The sequence below is a fragment of the Scatophagus argus genome, chromosome 6 (genome assembly GCF_020382885.2).
Source record: "Scatophagus argus isolate fScaArg1 chromosome 6, fScaArg1.pri, whole genome shotgun sequence".
Taxonomy (NCBI): domain Eukaryota; kingdom Metazoa; phylum Chordata; class Actinopteri; family Scatophagidae; genus Scatophagus; species Scatophagus argus.
The window spans coordinates 2,669,394-2,688,917 of record NC_058498.1 but is presented as its reverse complement, the minus strand read 5'-3'; the positions used below and the strand labels follow the sequence as shown (position 1 = coordinate 2,688,917).

General features: G+C 42.7%; 1 protein-coding gene across 1 annotated transcript; it reads right to left on the bottom strand.

Moving 5' to 3' along the window:
• Positions 1–7,543: 7,543 nt before the first annotated feature.
• LOC124061038 (regulator of G-protein signaling 4-like) lies at positions 7,544–13,598 on the bottom strand. Its single transcript, XM_046392542.1, has 5 exons — positions 13,438–13,598; positions 13,005–13,115; positions 11,689–11,753; positions 10,006–10,169; positions 7,544–9,324 (listed from the first exon to the last, which is right to left on the bottom strand). Exons 1-5 carry the CDS (start codon positions 13,479–13,481, stop codon positions 9,076–9,078), a joined length of 633 nt encoding a protein of 210 aa, XP_046248498.1. The 5' UTR covers positions 13,482–13,598; the 3' UTR covers positions 7,544–9,075.
• Positions 13,599–19,524: the final 5,926 nt, after the last annotated feature.

Sequence of the window (19,524 nt, the reverse complement as noted above, 5' to 3'; positions counted from 1 at the left end):
TGTTTGACCTCAGAGAAGAACAAAAGCGATTTTAAAACAGCTTTTGCCATTTTAGTGGCCTTCAGATATTTAGAAAACAATAAAGTGATGATGACTGATGTGCACGTTCACTGAGATGCGATTAAACGATTCCAGGGTTTTTTCAGAGCAGCATAGAGAAGACTGCTAAAAAATTTTGCCAACAAGACCAGAATTTAAATCTGAAAACCAATTCAGTGTCCCTGAAAAGCTCAATAAAGGTACTTGCACACAATCAAGTGTCAACCCTGTCACAAGTCTGTGACCTAAGCCTTGCATAGATGTTAGCACCTTCACAAACATATGACACATCAACCAACAAGCAGACACAACAGTGAGGTGAATCACTTCAGCCCTGCAGTGTTTATTTTACAGACCTCTCAACACAATCAACCAGAGGTCCAGACATGCAGCCCCAGGGACGTATGGACTGAGTATATGCGCGTGTTCGCCGCTTTGCACGTGCGTGTGTCAGTGTGTACGTGCTTCCCTGCATGCATGATCAAATCAGAGTGCCAGATCATCCTGTGAGGTTTAAATTAGCAGGCCTCACAGCTGCTTGGTGTTAAGAAGGCAGGAGAAACATCCAGCAATAAGCAGGTTAGCGTTGAACGAAGCTCCGATCAGGCCTGAACAGACTCCGGTTAGCATTACAGCTGCAGGCCAGGAGGAGCACACAAACACAAGCCCTGTACAACATGACCCCCGCATGAGACGCTGCCAATGTTTCTCTTTTCCAAAATTAAAATGTAAGGTCCTCTAGTGTCCTGCCTGGTCAGTGTGGTGAAAATCCCAGGAGCTGCTGAAATAAAATTTTTATTTATGTAATCTTTATTTAATCAGGCAGTCTCGGTGAGATTGGGATCTCTATTTCAAGAGAGGCCTGTGAACAAAGAAAATAACAACATTCACAAGAACACAATCAGCAAACGCAATACAACAAGGAGTTAATTAAAACATGTACAAGAATCCTTAAAAAACATTGAATAGCTTTAAACAGATAGATTTAAAACAACCAAGGGGAATGCAAGGCTGTAGTTTGAGTGAGTGAACCCAGATCTGCCAAAGGGATATCAAAAGTGAAGTAACTGCAGGGTTGTTTTAAAAGAGAGAAGAGATGTGAGGTAGTCTTGAAGTTGTAAAGCATTTTGTAGCTTGTTTTTGAAAAGTGTTGCAGAAATAAAGTCTCTTATCTTCCTGAAAACATCTTATGAGGTGACTCCTTAAGGCTAATTAAGGGATAATGCTGTGATGTTTCATCTTCTCATACAAGTTTCCAGTCTTTAACCTGAGGAGGACCTTCTGCGTTTAAAATGATCAGTCATGCACACATGAAGTAAAAGCAGCCTTGTTTGTTTTTCTCTTCATCAGCTTTCACCAAAGAGCTTGATTATTTACATTAAAACAGACAGGAAGAGGAGGAGTATTGAAGCATGATACACTTTGTGTATATATTATAAAACTCATTAGCATTAGCACAACAGACTCACTTACTGCTGTCTGTCAGTTCAGTGTCAGCACAGGACTCGATGTGGATGTGGGGGTGACTTCACTGTTTTGTCTGATGTGTCAGTGCACGGTAAGCTGATCAATGCAACCGTGTTCTGTCACCGGGATGAGCTGAACACCATGCAAATGTCCAAGAAATGGGACAATTTACAGAGGAAATAGACTATATAAACAACTGGTGGCAGAGACATTTACATAGATATGGACTATATGGTGTTGGGGCAGTTGGGCTCTGGCTCTGTATAGTGTATGAGGTGAGATTTTTGTCTTTATTATGAGGCTCACTTCCATATGAGGTTGTGATGTTTGTTGTTTTACATCAGTGGCTCTGCATCTCACTGACAAATCAGTTGTATGATATCTTCCAGAGCTCAAAAATCGACAGATGGGTGGGTGGAGGTGGGGTGGGGGCTTCAGGGGTGGAGGACATGGCAGTAAGTTGACTGTGGTTTTCCCTGATGCATGAGAAGCCATGTGCCTGTAGCTCACGTGGCTCAAGTGGTCTGCAGTGGTAGTGGCTCATCATCTCCAGGAGCTGGAGCTCCTACTTGTGGAGAAGGATGTGAGGAGGAAGAGGATTCTGCACCACCACACAGGGAGACGAAAACTTCTTGTCCAAATACCTCATGCAGTCCTCCAGCTGCAGGTAGTCTGATGACCTCCTGGCAAAGGGCTGAGATGTTCTCCACTCCAGTTTGTGGACTCGGCCCGGGACAGTACCACATGGGGACTCAGGTGTGCATATATTGTGGTGCACTGTCTTCATAATCAAAGAAACAGTTTTATTTCCCACACTTTTCTTTGTGGAATTACCACATTTGTCTTCACTATCAGCCCCACATCCTGAGGCTGTGACTTACGCTTTCTTCTGTCTACCTGGCCGATAAAATTCCACCAGGCTTGTGGGTGCACCGTAGCAACGTTTGGCAAAATGCCCTGAAGTCTGGTTAGTCAGCCTACGGTTATCAATGTGTTTGCTCCATTTGTGATGTGTTAGTGTAAATACTATTAAAGCGTTAGATTTGCGTGATTATCACTTTGAATAAACACACTGCAGTTGTGCTCTCATGCATCTCGAATGCTCCTCTTCTTGCTGGAAGACATTGTGATCCTTGTAGAGAATAAAACTGGGTCATGCATTACCTGGCCCTCACAGGGGCCTGGTATCCTTAATTAACTTAATGAACTGACAGGACTCAGCTGGCATGAACACACATAATGAGATTCAGGAACTGAACTGCTGAATGACAGAATGATTAAACTCAATGAATTTCCTCAACAGCTTTTTTTTTCTGAGCAGGTGCTCTCAGTTTTGCCAATGATGACAAATGCCTCCTTAACGATGAAATCAAGTGAACGTGAAGGCGGGTGGAGGTTAGTGTTTGCGTTTTGCACGAGATCCAGCTGTGCTTGAAATCAACAGAAACGGACGTCATTTCTCAAGACGCTTCCATGGAGAGGACGTCTCATTACTCATATTTCATGTTTCCTCTCTCTTGCATCTCCACATGCAACCCAGTGGGAGAGATTAGAGACCCGAGTGAGGGAAACGTGGACGTAATTTAAGAGACCCACAGAGAGAGACAGACAGGAGCACAGGAGACAGATGGAAGGGAGGGGGACAGGAGGAAACACAATGGAAAACACTTCACCACGTTAGCCACAGTGACCATCGAGTTCAGGTCATGTGACTCGAGTCCCACAGTTGTGCTTAAACCAATGTTTTTTTATTCAGCTTTAGCTTAGGCTAAACGCTGATTCAAGTCTACGTCCCCCACTCATTTAGTTCAACTTCTGCTGCAACCAAAATGTTCACAGACAAAGTTCATCAGTGTGTATATGTTCGACAGAAATGTGTGGGCTGGATGTTTAGTTCAGGAACAGATGGATGGGGTATCTGTGGGCTCAAGTGTTGTGTTGACAGGCCCTTTTTATATATGTCTGTGAGCCACTCAAGTGGGTGCTTGAGACTTTGTTTGCAAAAATAATTACACTAATTATGACTGTCTGTGCATTTCTCACAGTCAACATGAGGCCCAGTTTCAATAGAAATTAGTATTTTCAGTATGCCTGTGTACACGGCCAACAAAGCTTGATCAGATTCTAATAAGGAGCCTGTGACTCAATCTTTCTGGCAGTCTGTCATGGTGACAGCAGCAGCTACGTTGAAAGTCAGTTCTGTAGGAGCTACTGTAGCATGCTCTGCGAGGTTTCGGCGTTAAACATCACATACACTTTTGGGTGTGTAGTCTTTTCAAATTAATTTTTACTTTTATACTTCAACGGTTTTATGACTTTAATGTAAAAGGAAGAACTTGACTGGCCCACACAGAGCCCTGACCTCAACCCCATCCAACACCTTTGGGATGAACTGGAACGGAGATCGTGAGCCAGGCCTTTTGGTCCAACATCAGTGTCGGGGGAGGGGGTCTAACTCCATATTAATGCCTACTTATTTAGAATGCAATGTCGTTAAACTTGGTGTAATGGTCAGGTGTCCCAATACTTTTGTCCAAAGAGTGTACAAGAACAATTTAATTATTCGTTGTTTTAGTTGACACTTTGTATCATTTTTTAAATTTCATTCCCTTTATGCTTCCTCAGAGGATTTACATACCGATCGGAACAAATCCGAAATTAAACACGAATCCATCTCGTCTTTGGAATTTCCATCCCAACGGTCAAATATTAGCACTAAATATCATTACAGAAATATTTGCCATTTGTAGCTCTGGTCCAAAATGTGAAAGACTTGCTTCAACTTCAAGCTGCTGGCTCTCTAACTGCTCCCACACTCTATTCATTTCAGATGGCAGAAAAGAATCCACACAGGCACGCTGGTCCCGGTGCGTTTATCACTTTCCTGTAGTTTTCTGTGTTTCGGCTGCAGGATCCAAGCACACTGAGGCTGACATTAGCACAGCAGTATATCAGGTAGAAATGAGTGTGTGTGAGAGTACATTCAATCTTCTTATGTATGCATGACTCTCCCTCAAAAGGAATTTAGCTAAAAATGGCACAACTGCAGTCGTCTTCTCAAAGGTTAAATTAATCAGCATCAGCTCAGCTTGGGCAGGATGCTATCAAAGACCAACCCATTTTAGGCCTGAATGGAAAAACTCCTGGAGTATTAATCCACTTTGAAAGGCCTGTTTAGAGGGTGTTGTTGATTTATTAACTCAAGCACCTTTACAGATTTTGCCTCTAAAAAATACATTTTGAATTTTTTCTATTCTATTTTTGTGCCTTGCTAAGCACCAAAGTAGGCAGGCAGAATTAACGTAAAGTAAATATTTGGCCAAGTTTGCTCACTCCCTGTCTTTTAGATGTGCAGAAGATTGAATTCAAGCAAGCTTATTTACTGTGTCGTTCGTCACAGTCCCAAATATGTTGCCCTTAAATAGACATGGAGTCGGGCTGGGAGTGTGAATACAGCTGCAGTAAACAGCCTCAACTTCATGGAGGTCAAATGACATAAATATGCCCACAAGGTGAGCCAGTATGAGACAAAAGGAGGCCTAAACTATGAGACAAAGCAGTCATGAAAATAAAAGCAGGATTTGAAGGTTAAGTTCTGAAGACGAGCTGTGGCAGGTTTTGAAAGTTTTAGTTTTTTGAAGGTTTTTTGAAAGTTTTAAAACTAAGATGTAAATGTTTCTCACTCATTGGAATAGTTAAATTAGAAGGGTTACGACGCTCCTCGATATCTTCTTTCAGTTTTGCGTGCCAGGATGTCTGACGATGATTTTAAGAGGGATCTGAACATGGGAAGCTGCTCAAAACACTGAGAACCTCTGGGTGGGAACTAACCGCTTTCAGCAACCAGTCAGCTGACAGGTTCGCTGCTTCACGTGTGGTTTATTGGTCAGATGTCAAGCCAATTTAACAACTAGTTCTTGTCAGTTAAAAAGTACAGCAAGAGAAAGTGTTAATTATGTCTTGCTGTCGGGTTTGGGTCCCAACTGTCTTCTGGTGGATTAGATTAGATAATATCGTTAGATTCTGTGGATATAACATAGAACTTCTCCGTGTCGACATCACGACAAACGAAATGAGCTTGACCTCAACAGGAGACTGAAGATAACTCCTCATCTGCACAGCAGCATGACACACCATTTCATCAGTCAGAAAAAATCCTTTTTACAACACTGACAACACTGATTGCTGGTTCACTTCGAACATCTCACAGTGAACGACCTTCCCTGATGTGTGTGAACCTGCTGAATGAATTTGTCTTCATCTAAATCACGCCGGCTCACAGTCTGAAAGCAAAGCTGTCAGCAGTCCACGAGGAACCGAATGTGTACCTCAGTTAGTCATGCAGTCATGCTTCAGGGGAGGAAACATCAGTCGGTCATTAGTCCACCACTGACAAATCTCAGCAAGTGCTGGATGGAAAATTTTAAACAGATATTGAAGTTTGCCAGAGAAAAACAATCCTAATGACACTAACGATCCTTTTTTGTTTCCTCTTTTGGCACTATGAGGTTGACATTTTTGTTTTGGTGCAGGTAGCCATGGTCCCATCCTGTATATTTTATCTTGTATCTACCTACATATCACAATTGAGTGATGAAGATCCCCTGACTTTTCATCAAGCAGCGTTATCAGGTCAAAATTTCATTTTGTCAAAAACAAAAGAGAGGAAAAAAATATCCAGCGGAAAACAAAATGGACAACACACAGAACTACATGCTTATTCATTGCTGGAAACTTTAGAGGTGAAGAGAGGGTGAGGTTGATGTCAGCTGCGGTGTGATAAGACTGCTGTCATCCACTGGTCCAATACAGAGCCAGCAATCCCTTCAGACCAATCACAGGGCCCCTCATGTTTCATCACCTTTATCCACACACACACACACACACACTGTGAGCGGAGGAGAAGTATCCACCACATCTGAACAAATATGACCAAAGGTCATAATATCTCCTCAGCCAAAACCAAACATTTCTCCCTGGAATAAATGTTTGACTCAGTAAGATCTGGAAAGAGAATCAGTCACAACATTTTCTATTTCATCTTTCTTAGACCTGACATTAAAATCCTGAAGCAACCAGCACATGAGACATTGATTGCTGTTCTGCATCTGAGTCTGGAACGCAGTGGGCTTGTGGTCAGAGAAAATGATGGTTGGCACAGGACTTGACCCCATGTGCACTTCAGAGTTTTGTAACAGTGGCAGGCTAAGGCTTCTTTTTCAACCGTGCTGCGGTGGTGATGGTGTTTTTGGACCTTTTTAGAAAAGTAGCAGGAGCACAGCACCACAGCGAGTGCATGTGTCCACCTCCACCTTAAATGCACAGAAGAGCTTGTACAGCCTGAAAGGAAGGATGATGCTTTTCTGACCCCTGGAAGGAGGATTTTAGGCTTGCTAGACTTATCAAAGGGGCTACTACAGAAAAGTCTTTGCAAAGTACGTAATCAGCCATCCCTCAGAACAGTTCACAGCATGTTTGTGGATCTGGGAAGTCTAAGATTGCTTGTACTCTGGCAGCAACTGGGAAGACATGTCCTACTTGTTTATCTAGAGAGGTAAAAAAAAAGTCGTATTTGGCCAGACTGAGTGAGAGGGAAAAGGTACACAAGAGGTCAGAAATCACACTGAGGGATCTCACGTATTCGGTCCAGGTTGATGAAAGTTTGCTATTCATTTGGATGATAACCGAATGAAACGCAACTCATCCCAAGCTAAAACGTCTGAGCCAAAGGGGAAATGACTCCACCCCAAAAAGGTGTGTTCACAACAAATGAGAATCTTTTTGTTCCAATGTGTGTGCTGTGATAAAATACACAGTCAGTGCAAAAATGCCTCTAGCCGCCGGATGACCAGTAAGAGGGAATCGGGTGCAGAGCTGGACATTGTGGAGGTATAAACACAAGAAGTGCAGGTCAGCACACTCACGTTTAGAAGAACAGGTGAGCTTACCTTTTCAAGTGCAGCCTCATAAAGCTGCTGGATTGAATGTAGTCAGACTTCTGAAAAGCAGTGAAACTAGCAGATGAATCACACAAAAGTTCTGATTATCTGACATGTTTTATTTGGGAATATTCATAGATATGATATAAATAGGACACTTACATCATTTAATAAATACCTACATACAGTATCAAGTTTTCTATCACAGTATACATTTTTAGTATGCAAGGCCACCAGAATACGTTCAATTAAAGTGAACTACAATATTAATTACCCTGCACAAATGACAGTACTAAACATCTGAACAGAACAGCTTGACTCACAAGTTAACTCCTCAAAAACAACCGAATTAGTCACAATTTTTTCTTCTACTGTTTGGTAACAACATGACTGCAACAAAAAAATCAATACTGCAATATTAAAGCCTGGTTAAGTCCTCACTAGAGGAGGCAAAGCCAACATTATGCCGTGAGGTTGAGATGCAGCACACCAGCTTTGTTAAGCGCTGAGATATACAGCAGGATCCTTATGGAAGAGATGAGAACAAAGACATCTGAGTCCGAATCCGCTGTGTGATCGTTAGCGTCAGCAAATCTCAATCTAATGGGTCAATATGAGGCACAATAACCACACTGGATCCAGCTGCAGGTGACCTAAACTCAATGCACTGCAGGTAAATAAGTGATGAACAAAAGAAATCCAACCTCAAATACCTTTAATTTTATCGCTAAATGTTTCATTTCAGTGTCTGCGTTCTCATCAGTTACACTTCAGCCGGGAAATTTGTAAAAAGTACTGCTGCTCGATTTTAAAACTGATAAATGATGTGTGTGTGTGTGTGTGTGTGTGTGTGCAGGTGGCTTCATATTGTTTTCCGTTGTGAATGTCCATATTACCTGGCCATGACTTGGAGTGCAGGTCAAGTTTTGTAGTGAAACCAGAAGTAAAAGCTGAGCTTCGTAATGAGAACGTTTAAACAGTTTCTGGACATAACAAATATTTAATTAGTTTCTGCCTTGTGTGATTTTGAGAAACCTATGGCATCTGATGGGGAAATGGGAAATGTTACCATCTTTTTTCTGGTGCATGCAACAAGTGGCCCTTCATCAGCCACTTAAAACGTTTAACCAACGACCAAAGACTCCAAAGTATCAAAAAAAATTTGAATTCAATCTATTCATATAGCGCCAAATGACAGCAAAGGTTGTCCCATGACGTTTTTCAAATAGAGCAGGTCTTGACCAAACTCTTTCATTTGTTTTTTTCCGAACAGAGAGACCCAACAAAACCCTCACAAGCAAGCACCTGGCGACAGAGCAGACCCCAGCTCAATGTGGGCGGCCATCTGCCTCGACCGGCTGGGTTGTGAGAGATGCTGAGTGGGGGGGTCACACACAGAGATGCACAGCAACACAATAATAAAAGAGTATTGGAACAATAAAAAACAATATTAGGAAAAACGAAATATTGATCACATGTCACATTAACCTTTTTAAGTCACATTCTAAACCACTGGTTCTATTTTAGAAACACTGCACTCAAACACGAGACGATCTTCACCAGAGTCGACCTTCTTCAAACATGTTCAGTCTTTGGCACCTTCTTCTAGCCTTCTCTACTCGCTCGCCTTTTAGGCACCGCCGGGTAGCGCCTGCCTGCTCTCGGCGCGGTCGCAGCTCTTCTCGTCCTCCTTCCTCTCCTGAGCAGCGGTGCTGTGGGTCTGACTCAGATTCTGGAGCAGTTTGGAGCTGAGAAAGCGCCTGTAGGAGTCTTTCTCCATCAGAGTGTAGATCATCTTCTGAGCTTCCGTGAAACAAGACGGGCAGGCGTTCTCGACGTTCTGCCTCGTTTCCTCTCTGGTCGCTGCGTCCAAGTTTACCTTAAATTACACAGAGGTTAAGAGATTATAAAACAAACTCAACTCATATTCACTTTTATTGCTCCTCTAATGTGTAAAAAGCCTAAATGAGTGGAGTTTGAGAAATGATTCTTGATATCTGATCACGAGAACCATAAGAAAAACTAATAAAAATCCAATTTCAAGAAAAAAGTATCGAAAAACAGTTCGGGTCAAAGTATGAAGGAAAAGCTCTGGTTTAAAAAGTGGAACAAATTACAGATTCATATCCTCAGTTTATTTTACTGCCCATGTTCATTCAGAGTAAACCCAAAGGACTAAACTGAGCAGCACGCCAAGTTTCTTTCAGCCACGCTCAACATCGGACGTCCCAGGATGATGATGAAGCTGCTGAGTTTTAGCCTTTAATCAGGAGGATGACTGGTCATTATAAGAGCGCTGTTACTGATGTGCATTATTCATAGCTTATCACTGCAGACACAATCAGCTTCAAGTGTTCACTTCATGTGAAGAGAATGTGTGGTTTCGTTAGTAAGACTTACAGCAGGTTTTCAGACTTTTTCATTTCTGGCTTGTTTTTCCTTGCACTTTGTACCATTTGTCGATAAACGCTCTCCAAGTAAGCTTAATTTACATTTTTGTGTGTTCATGCTGATCAGACTCACTGATGTGCTCTCATGTGTTTCAGATTAAAGTCATTACCTCATTAGGCGCATCTGCTTCAACATACTGCTGGTAGATCTGCTTGGCTCTGGACGCCAGTTTGGAAGCTGCCATCTTCTTGTAGTCTTCACAGGCGAGCCAGAAGTCCATGTTCTCCTGGCTGAACTCTGACCTCAGGAAGCTGGCGAAGACCCTGCGACCCACTGAAAAGAAAAAAAAAGATTTCTTTTTAACATCCAGCTTTTCTAGACCTATGAGTGCAGGTGTGCGTCATTAATATCTTTATTTTTATTCACAAGTAAAATGATAGCAAGACAACATAAAAATTGGTGCACTGAGCCACATCTGATGCTGTGGTCCTGGACCAGATGGTGTAAGTAGTTTTTAAGCCTAAACCTATCCAAAGCGTAACTGTAGGCCACGTGAGTTAGACAGAAGTCCTTTCCTGCATGTCTAAAACTCATAAAACACGGATGGCGTTAAATGACACGTGAAAAGTTTAAAATGCGTGAAATGACACGTGAAATGGCCTTAAAAGTGGGCAAGCTTGATCGTTTTACAGCACAGAAACTGAGATGGGGACCTGGGGAGTTTCTGGCAATAACAGAAATTATTAAAAGAGTGACCAATAAAAGGTGAAAAATGTCACTTGAAATTTGTTTCTGTTCCTAAGAGAAGATGAGCTCTCAACAAGCCAGGAAGTATGAGAGCAATGTAATTACACTGAGTTATTACATCTGCCAGTAAATAAATAAAACCCAGCAGCAATAATTGATTCCTGTCTTTTAGATACAAAAGACAAATGTTTTCCAAAACCAAACCAGATAATGGCAGAGCACAGTACAAACAGATCTGAGCTGTCGTACAAACCAGCTCTTCATCAAACTGATAACTTCTGCAGCACGACTCCAAAATCACACACGACAGAGTGAGGCCGGCGCTGAGGCCGCGATAAGACAAACAAAAGACGACGGGGACCAATGAGAGCTGACAGATGAGGTCGGGAAGGAGGAAGGAAGACATGACGATGCTGGAGGTCAGTGGATGAGGTCATGGAACGGAGCAGGTCAGAACTCAGCTGGTTCCCTCTAGGCCATTGCTCCCCTTTAGTGTCCACACACTCACACAGTGTAATTCTCAGAGGGCTCACACACACACACACACACACACACACACACTCGGCACTGGTCAGCGTGGCCTGAGGGGGCCGTTGAGTAGTGCCTCGAGACACGTAGCAGAAGACTGGAGCATGAGAACGCATTTCATTTAACATCGTGAACACAGCGCGTCGACACATGAGAGGATCAGAGCAAAGCAATGGCACTTAATTAGCTACCTGTTGAAACATCTCCCACACCAAAGTCATTTTATCTCTCAATTTGTGTTTTACAAAGAGTGAAGACAGGCATCATTTTTGAGATTCCCAAAACCTTACTGGCAACCATTAGCGAGAAATGCGAAGGTCAAGGCCTTGTCTGACGATATTCCCATGATCGCAGCCCCGCTTGAGAATGGCCATGTTTAGTTTGAGGCTCCTTTTCATAAACCCGGAGAGAAACTCGGCTGAAAAACGAATGAGTCAAGCATCTGCCTGGCTGTCAGCATCAGTATTATTAGCATCAGAGAGAGTCCTCTGGCATTGCTTTGGATATTAACAGCAGCTCGTTAGCCTGGTGCTCGTTCAGGATGCAACCTCTTCAGGTGTGAAACAGTAACACTTACTTTCACTGCTCATCATGTGGCTGAAAGACTCCTTCCATTTCTCCACCTCGGCTGCAGTAGGCACCCTGAAACACAAAGACAGCTCAGCTTAGATGTGGCTACGCAGACTGCAGTATGCATGAAACCGATTCTGTGTGACCTCAGGTCCACAAAAAATATAATTAAATATAATATTATAATAATAATAATTAAACCCCACTACCGAGAAAAAAGACTGTACTTGAAACGTCTCAGGACGTATTTCCATCACAATAAGACTTCTTTGCAGGGAGGTTTTCCTTTTGTCCTACACAAAAGGAAAACCTCCTGTTACTGATCAGTAGTGATCACTGCTCAATAACGGCAGCACATCTAATTACAGCAGCATGCAGCATCTGCCATTTCCACAGCAGCAGTCCAACAATGCCTCCTTAAAGATTTCACCACTTCAGATGCAACTTGAGAATGATTAATAGCTACACGCATTAAAAGGGGGTGATGTATATTCATACACAGCAGCTGAATGAGGCCTGTCACAGAGGCTGTGCAGCATCTCAATGAGATCCTCCTGTTCAACAACATCTTATGCGGGACAAAAGAATGAATACCTGTGACTGGGTGGTGCATTGCTGAAAAGAAAAGGTCAGCTTTAGTGTAGTCGTTGCTAACCTGGTCATAAAGATCCCTAATGGGTTTTCTGAGAGAAAACAGCCTGAAGGTGCGTCAGGATAAGCCCAGAACAAGACATGATGTCCCCTTCAGCAAATCCAATTTGAAGAGGTAGCAGAAAGGGTAATTATGTCACAGTAACAGCGATCATGAAGGCTTTGGAAATGTCCTACATGGCAACACCTGCAGTAGCAATTACACGTGTGAACGGAGACGCAGGCTGCTCGCAAATCAAGACAACAGCACCAAGAAATTCACTTACAAAACAGCAAATTCACATCAACAAGGTGTGGCAGTGCAAGTTCTCTTTCCGAGTCACTCCATTCATTCATCAAACAAGACGAGATAATGAGTTAAGGATTTAATCAAAGACTCCGCCCACAGTCATTAAAGAATGTCAACTGGAACATATTTATCGTAAAGCAGACTTCATCATTTCAGAACTGAAATGAATCCTAACACAACCACCTTCATCACATCTCCTGAAGTCTGTTCCCGTATCCGGATGGGATTGCAATGAAGGAATTCCTTTCACTTTTCCCAAGATACATGAATGGAGTGGCGTGTTCACGGTGTTTGTGAATGGAGTTAAAATGTGTTTTGGAGCTGCTGGGTGACAGGGATGAACCCAAACACCGAGTGAACCCACAGAGATTCGTTCCTCTGACCTCTTAGCAGCAGCGGCGGCTGCAGTCTTCTCTTTCGTCTGCTTCTGATCTGCTGCTTGGTGTTCAGGCTTCTGCAGCAAGAAGCTTATTTTGTGCTTGATGTCTTTGGCACTGCAGAGAGGCAGGAGAGAAGGCGGTGAGGGAAGATTTCAGTTTGTTTGCAGTAATAATATCTGCACAAAGCCTCAAGATCTACTTTATGTAAACAGGTGGTTAGCAACTGGCTCCTCTTTCTCTAAGTATGACTGTTGTTTTAAGACAGTTACTTGTTCAGCATAGCAAGTCTTAAAATAATGATAATAATAATGATAATAATACTCCTATAATAATAACAAATAATGAAAGACAAAGCTCATAAAAATGAGTATTTACACAGTTTCAGATATGTAGATTTTAGTGCTGTTATTCTAAGGCTTTTGTCCACCTGTCTTACCTTTTCAAGCATGTTGCAGGAAGTGCTGCAAGTCCTTTACACATGATGGAATATTAAAGATCCAGAGTCTGTCCTGTCGCTGGAAATGACGGCAGAGGGAGAGGTTTTATAGCTGTGTTCTCGGTGTTAGACAGCAGGCTGCGGGTGTCTCCACCCCCAGCAGTGGTTTTATAGCTCAGAGTGCACAATGACAGAAAACTGACCAATCACACCAGACAAGGAGGGAGAGAGAGAGAAAACAGAGAGAGAGAGAGGGAGAGAGAGGGAGAGAGAGAGAGGGAGACGGAGGAAAACTGTGGGGAAATTTACAGCAGATGGAAATGTATGTAACCAAAACAAAAGTGTGGTGTTTTCCACTGAGCGTCGAAGGAATGACTGAAGTCATTCCTCTGTGGAAAAAACTGAGAGCTTCTTCAAACTGAGTGAAAACAAGGCTCAGCCATGGATGCTGTCATCTGTATGTGATTCACCTGTGCGTTCACAAGCACGTATTTGGACGAAAGTGTTGTACTTTGTTTTTTTTTCTGGTGGATTCACTTTCTCTCAACATGCGGCGCTAATACGTTACAGTTTTCATTTTAAAGACGTGCAGTGAAGGACTGAGTAAAGTTTAGTTTCAGAAAGAAGCACCATAAACTTCAGCATTGTATGTTTCAGCAAACCACGGATGGCGTTCAAAGACAGAACATCGTCCACGACATGTTGACACTTCCCACGTCTCTACATTTCACTTTTCGATTTTAAGTCGTGACAACGCTGTGCTTTGAGCTCTGATTAGCTTCAGGCACAAACACCACAAACACAGCCAGAAAATGTCTCAACGGTCCCTACAACAAGCTTCTGGTTGGTTGGTTGGTTGAAGCAGTTGCAGCCTTTGCACCTAAAGGTGCTGCATCACAGCTGAAAGTCAGCTCACATACATGTGGTGGAAATGTTGATGTGATTCATATGAACCATCCAAAAGTAACACCGTCGTGCTCTGTAGAGAAGTACTCTGCTAGTATTTTGTACTTCTTTTTGTCTCTACCTAAGAAAACAACAAAAATAAAATAAACAACAACAAAAAGTTTATTATCAGCATTAACTATCTTCCAGATTGTTGGGGTTTTTTTGGTATCAGCCAAGAATTTTGCAATCGGCACAACTTTTCTGCAATTTGTACTCTGGTGTGCATGAATTAAAACTGCAACTTTTGAATAACACGCTGCCACATATGCAGTATATACTAATAGTCAGTTAAGCTACTGAGCCTTACCATTTTACACTAACAGGAAATGATCCAATTGTCCAGCAGATCAAACTGTCAGTCTGCAGAAAGTCACTGCCAGTTAAACTTCATAAACACTAAATGAAATGTTTTTATTGCAGATCTAATTTGTGCTCGTTTTCTGACCTGCCTCCCCAACATACTGTGCTCCGTACTTCAGCGTTTTGAACTAACCACAAGTGACGAGAAGCGTGCAATCAGAGGAATATTAGCAAAACAAATTGTTGCTTAGTTCTCCTGAGGCTGCCTCATCATCATCTGGAACACAGCAGAGAAGAGAAGGACTCTATTGTCATTTTACATTGAGATTTACTGTGTGGCCTCGAAAACATTCATTTAACTTTCCACAGCAACACACACACACACACACACACACACACACACACTTGTCCTTGCAGATAAATAACAACTGCACCTCATAAAGACATTATTGCATGTTATGAACACATATTAACAGATGTTACTGGACATTTGTTTGTCGTATGGAAATACTGTTTCCAGTGTTGGTCCTGTGGTGTGATGAGGCTGGAGTGACGGTGGTAGGGAGAGTGTTTTGTGGAGTTCAGCCCAGTGATGGCTGTCAGGTTAAAAACAGCTTTTAGAGCCCTGCAGTGCCTTCCAAACAGCAGCACAGGAGGACAGGACGATCAGGATGAGTTGCATCCCAGACATCCTTTCCAGAAGTGAGCTCATCCATTTTTGCGAGGCATTACGTCACAGTGTTGTCTCCCAGCAGCACACACATCCAGCAGTTAGTCTGCACACTTTAGAACTTCATTTTCAACTCACAATCTGCACAGGATTAGTTTGTAGTGTGGAAATGGGACGCCGCTCATATGTTGCACTGACACGTGTTCAAGCTGATGGACGTGTTTGGTATTTCTGTATTTTCCATAGCTGATCATGCATGACAGGCATCATCAGACTAAAATATCCTCCCTTAAATTTGTTAGGGAAATTATCTTTCCATTTCCAACTGAGTAATCACAATAATTGGCCAAACAAAGATAAATATAGCAATAAAACTGGATAGAAAGTGGTGCAGCAGCTTTGCTAGAGCTGGTCTTTTTAGGCTGCTGCTGAGCAACAGTTAGAGACAATTCAAACATCCACCACCACAGAGCTGCAAAGTTTCGGCGTCTGGAAGTCTGAAGGGTCCTCTGGCAGAATCTCCTCCCACTCCAACTCTGAACATCACAGCGTGATCAAGACCTGCTCTGACCTCAGCAGCTTGAAACAGGATTGCCATTGGCCCACGAATACAGAAACCAGCACCATGACACAGCAGGGTCTCCTCTGATGTTTCCCAAAGTGGGTTTTGAAGATGCCTGTTAGGGTAATCATTAGATTTAGACATTGACAGCATCCTTATCCTAAACAACTGGACGACAAAGAGTTCTGCATTTAGCAATCAGACTTTCACTGACTGAAATTGGTTTTCAGAAAAAAAGGAGTGAAATTAGTCGAGATGCACGGCATATCAGTCGGGGGTAAAACCATTAGACCTGAGTGTGGGCTGTAACTCACAAACATCGAGTGCATTTCCTTCAAAAAATCAAAATATTTGCAAAACTCAAGTGTTTTTTTAATCCCAGTTTGTTTGTATCCATGTTTACTAGCCTGCACTCCTCTTCTGCACTTCCTTTGCTGGACCTTTGCAGGAAATCTCAACACAATCTCGTGGCAGTTTGAGAAATGTTTACAAACTTTTCTGAATTGTGTACATGCACATGAATTCTCATGTGTGTGTGTATATTTTAATACAACTTTAACAGAACTGCCATGAGACTGGGTTGTATATCTTGGCATGTTACTGCCACTTGTAGATGACAGAAATAGCATGACATTATTGCTAAGACTGTGTACTGCATGCACGTACGTCCTGCTGCCCACGCATGATCAGCAATATTTATGAAGATGGCCGACGCGTCTCCACTTCCTCCTGTTGTACAAAAGTGAAAGCAAAACATCCCTGATACGAGTGCTGCCATCTTGTTCCGGTGATGTCATTTGGAGCCAGTGTCTGTGCAATAGAGATTGGTTGATGCAGCCGCGGTATCGAGTTCCAATCCGACAACCCGTCTGAGCCAATCAGGAGCAGCGCTCAGCTGTCAGTCATGACAAACTGATCAGAAAAATAAACAGCTGAACATCCATCAACGTGACAAGAACGATCTAAAATGACAGAAATCATCTTTGGGAAAAAAAATCAAAAAACTATTTGACATGTACTTTTGAGTTTTTATTTGGCTCATGTCCCACCTGCTAACATGGAGGGGGAGGAGTTTATGAGTTGTACAGCGGCTAGCCACCAGGGGGCATCCAGATGTTTTGACATCACTTCTGGGGAGCTCTCATATCGTTCATCTTTAAATCAGTGCCACGACAAAACATCTACTAGAGGTTTAAAACTCCAGAGGGAACTTTTAAGGTTCTGACTGCTTCAGGCTGCAGCTACAGTCTACATCGCAGACAAACACGATGACAACCATTTCCCTAACTATAAGGTTGCCACATGAGAAAACATGAATTACTGCACGAAGGAAGTACCATAAAACAACATAAAGCAGTTTCCCAGCTTACACGCCTTTTATCACCTCTACGCTCAGCAACACGGGCAGGAGAGTCAATAACCTGCAGAGAAACAAAAGCCAAAAGCCAACCCTGATTTTGAAATTCTGGTTTTGTGTGCTTGTTTGTTTTCAATATGGATTAAATGGATCAAACTCACTAAGCAAACTGCAGCTCAAGTACACCTCACTGTTGCTGCGTCCTCCAATCAGCATCCCTCATCGCCTCCTCGTAAATAAGAAGTAAGCGCTGAGGGACTGCGAAGCCTCTCAGAGACGATGAGCTGTACAGGTTTCTCTGATCAGCTCATTCAGCTGAAGAGGACAAACTGACTCAACATGTGCAGCCTCACTCCCAGCTAGTAAACAAGTCAGGAGGATAACAGATGCATGTATGGAAATAATCATCACCTCCCTCTTTCCTTCTCTCTGTCTCCATGTTATACATATGACCTCATAGCTAAATCTTTAGCCCTGAACAGCTTTACCTTTCATCTGATGCCTAAAAGCAGCTCCAATTCTTTTCTCTGTGATTTAAAAGCAGCTGAAGCTGAAATGTACCTTTCTGATTTGTAGTCAACATGTGTAGGCATTTAAAGCACGAAAGGCTGCCAAACGTTCTGTTTAAGCGACGAATGAATTCAAGAAGTGCGGCCAATTTTTTTTTTAAATTGACTACAACCAGAGGAGGTCATAAATGGTTGTTTGGGAATGTGACAAATGGTCTTCTAAGTGATAAATATGCTGCCTCCCTATAATCTGCTAACACCAAAAAATAACAACTTCACATGTGAGACGGAACAAAGACCACCTGCATTTCCGACAAATTACAGTCCGGAAATGTTATGCATTAGCAAAAGTACACTAAGCTTCTTTGGATGGCATTCGTCTGTGTTCACATGGATTGTATCCTCAAATGTTCACAGCCAACATTTAAACAGCACTGTTCTGCATGTGTCGAAATTAAAATGGTTCACATATGGTTAATATCAGGCAATTAAAATAATGAACAGTACACAAAGAAAACATCAATTCAGTCACAAAGACAAAACAAATCCAACTCAGGGGCACCTACAAGGTTTTCCTAAGCTTTCAAACATCTCACATGGTCTTCACCAGTGCATTTAGTCAGCTCAGTCACTTTTAGGACTCATCTTCCACATGGGCTTAGAAGTTAACCATTCTTGTCTTTGGAAAACAATAAACAACACAATCCCAATTCAACATCTGCTGCTGAAGGCCCTGTGATACGGCTGAAAGCTCCATTAACGACCAAAAAAAAGGAAAAAAATATTTCTAAAGTTAAGAATTTCCAAAACATGCTGTTAATTTCATGATTTATCTGTATACAAATAACTGAGCTGTCTACCGCACAGTATGTTGTTACACTGCATGTACATTTATGTGCTATTTTCATGTGCTGCAGCAAATGAGCAGACGGCAAAGTGATGCTAGCAGGTCACTGATCTCTATTTAGGTTTGTTTAAAGGCTCTTTCAATGAGCCGAGGCGCAGGACAAGATGTTTGTTCGATAAGACGAACACTTTGACAGGATGCAGGTTGTAAATGTGGGTTGTTGTTCAGAGTCTCTGGCTGTGTGTAGCGGGCCAGCTGAGTGTGACCATCTGCTTCACGCAAGACTTGACTGGCTGTATTGAAATGAGATGTCCGTACGATGGCAGATGTCTAACACTACTCAATCAAATTTATGCAAAACTGTGGTCAATCATGAAACCAAAAGAAAAAAAATTCTCCAAAAACACAGAGCGCATACTGTATGTATGCTGCATATCAGATGAAAACGTGGACTTTGGAGTAATTGTTCGGTGTGCTCGCTGTCAGTGAGGGGTTGATGATGAATTTTGACTGGCAGTCTCCTGTTGCTAACCGCCGCTCATCCTGACAGCAGGAGATGATGAAAGCAGGAGGGGCCAGGCTTACACAGCAGCAGACACACACATCGCACCTGAAAGGCCAGCCCCATCACACACACACACACACACACACACACACATCGTGCCCGAGAGGCCAGCCCCATCACACACACACACACCCACCCACACACACACATCGCACCTGAGAGGTCAGCCCCATCACACACCCACACACACACACACATCGTGCCCGAGAGGCCAGCCCCATCACACACACATCGCACCTGAGAGGCCAGCCCCATCACACACACACACATCGCACCTGAGAGGCCAGCCCCATCACACACACACACACACCCACCCACACACACACATC

Bases quoted from the DNA above. Each gene is read 5' to 3' on its own strand.
- LOC124061038 (XM_046392542.1), bottom strand. From the start codon at position 13,481: ATGTGTAAAGGACTTGCAGCACTTCCTGCAACATGCTTGAAAAG. The intron at 13,116-13,437 runs GTAAGACAGGTG...GCCTCTCTGCAG, and splicing joins CCTGCAACATGCTTGAAAAG to TGCCAAAGACATCAAGCACA. The intron at 11,754-13,004 runs GTCAGAGGAACG...TTTGTGTTTCAG, and splicing joins GCCGCCGCTGCTGCTAAGAG to GGTGCCTACTGCAGCCGAGG.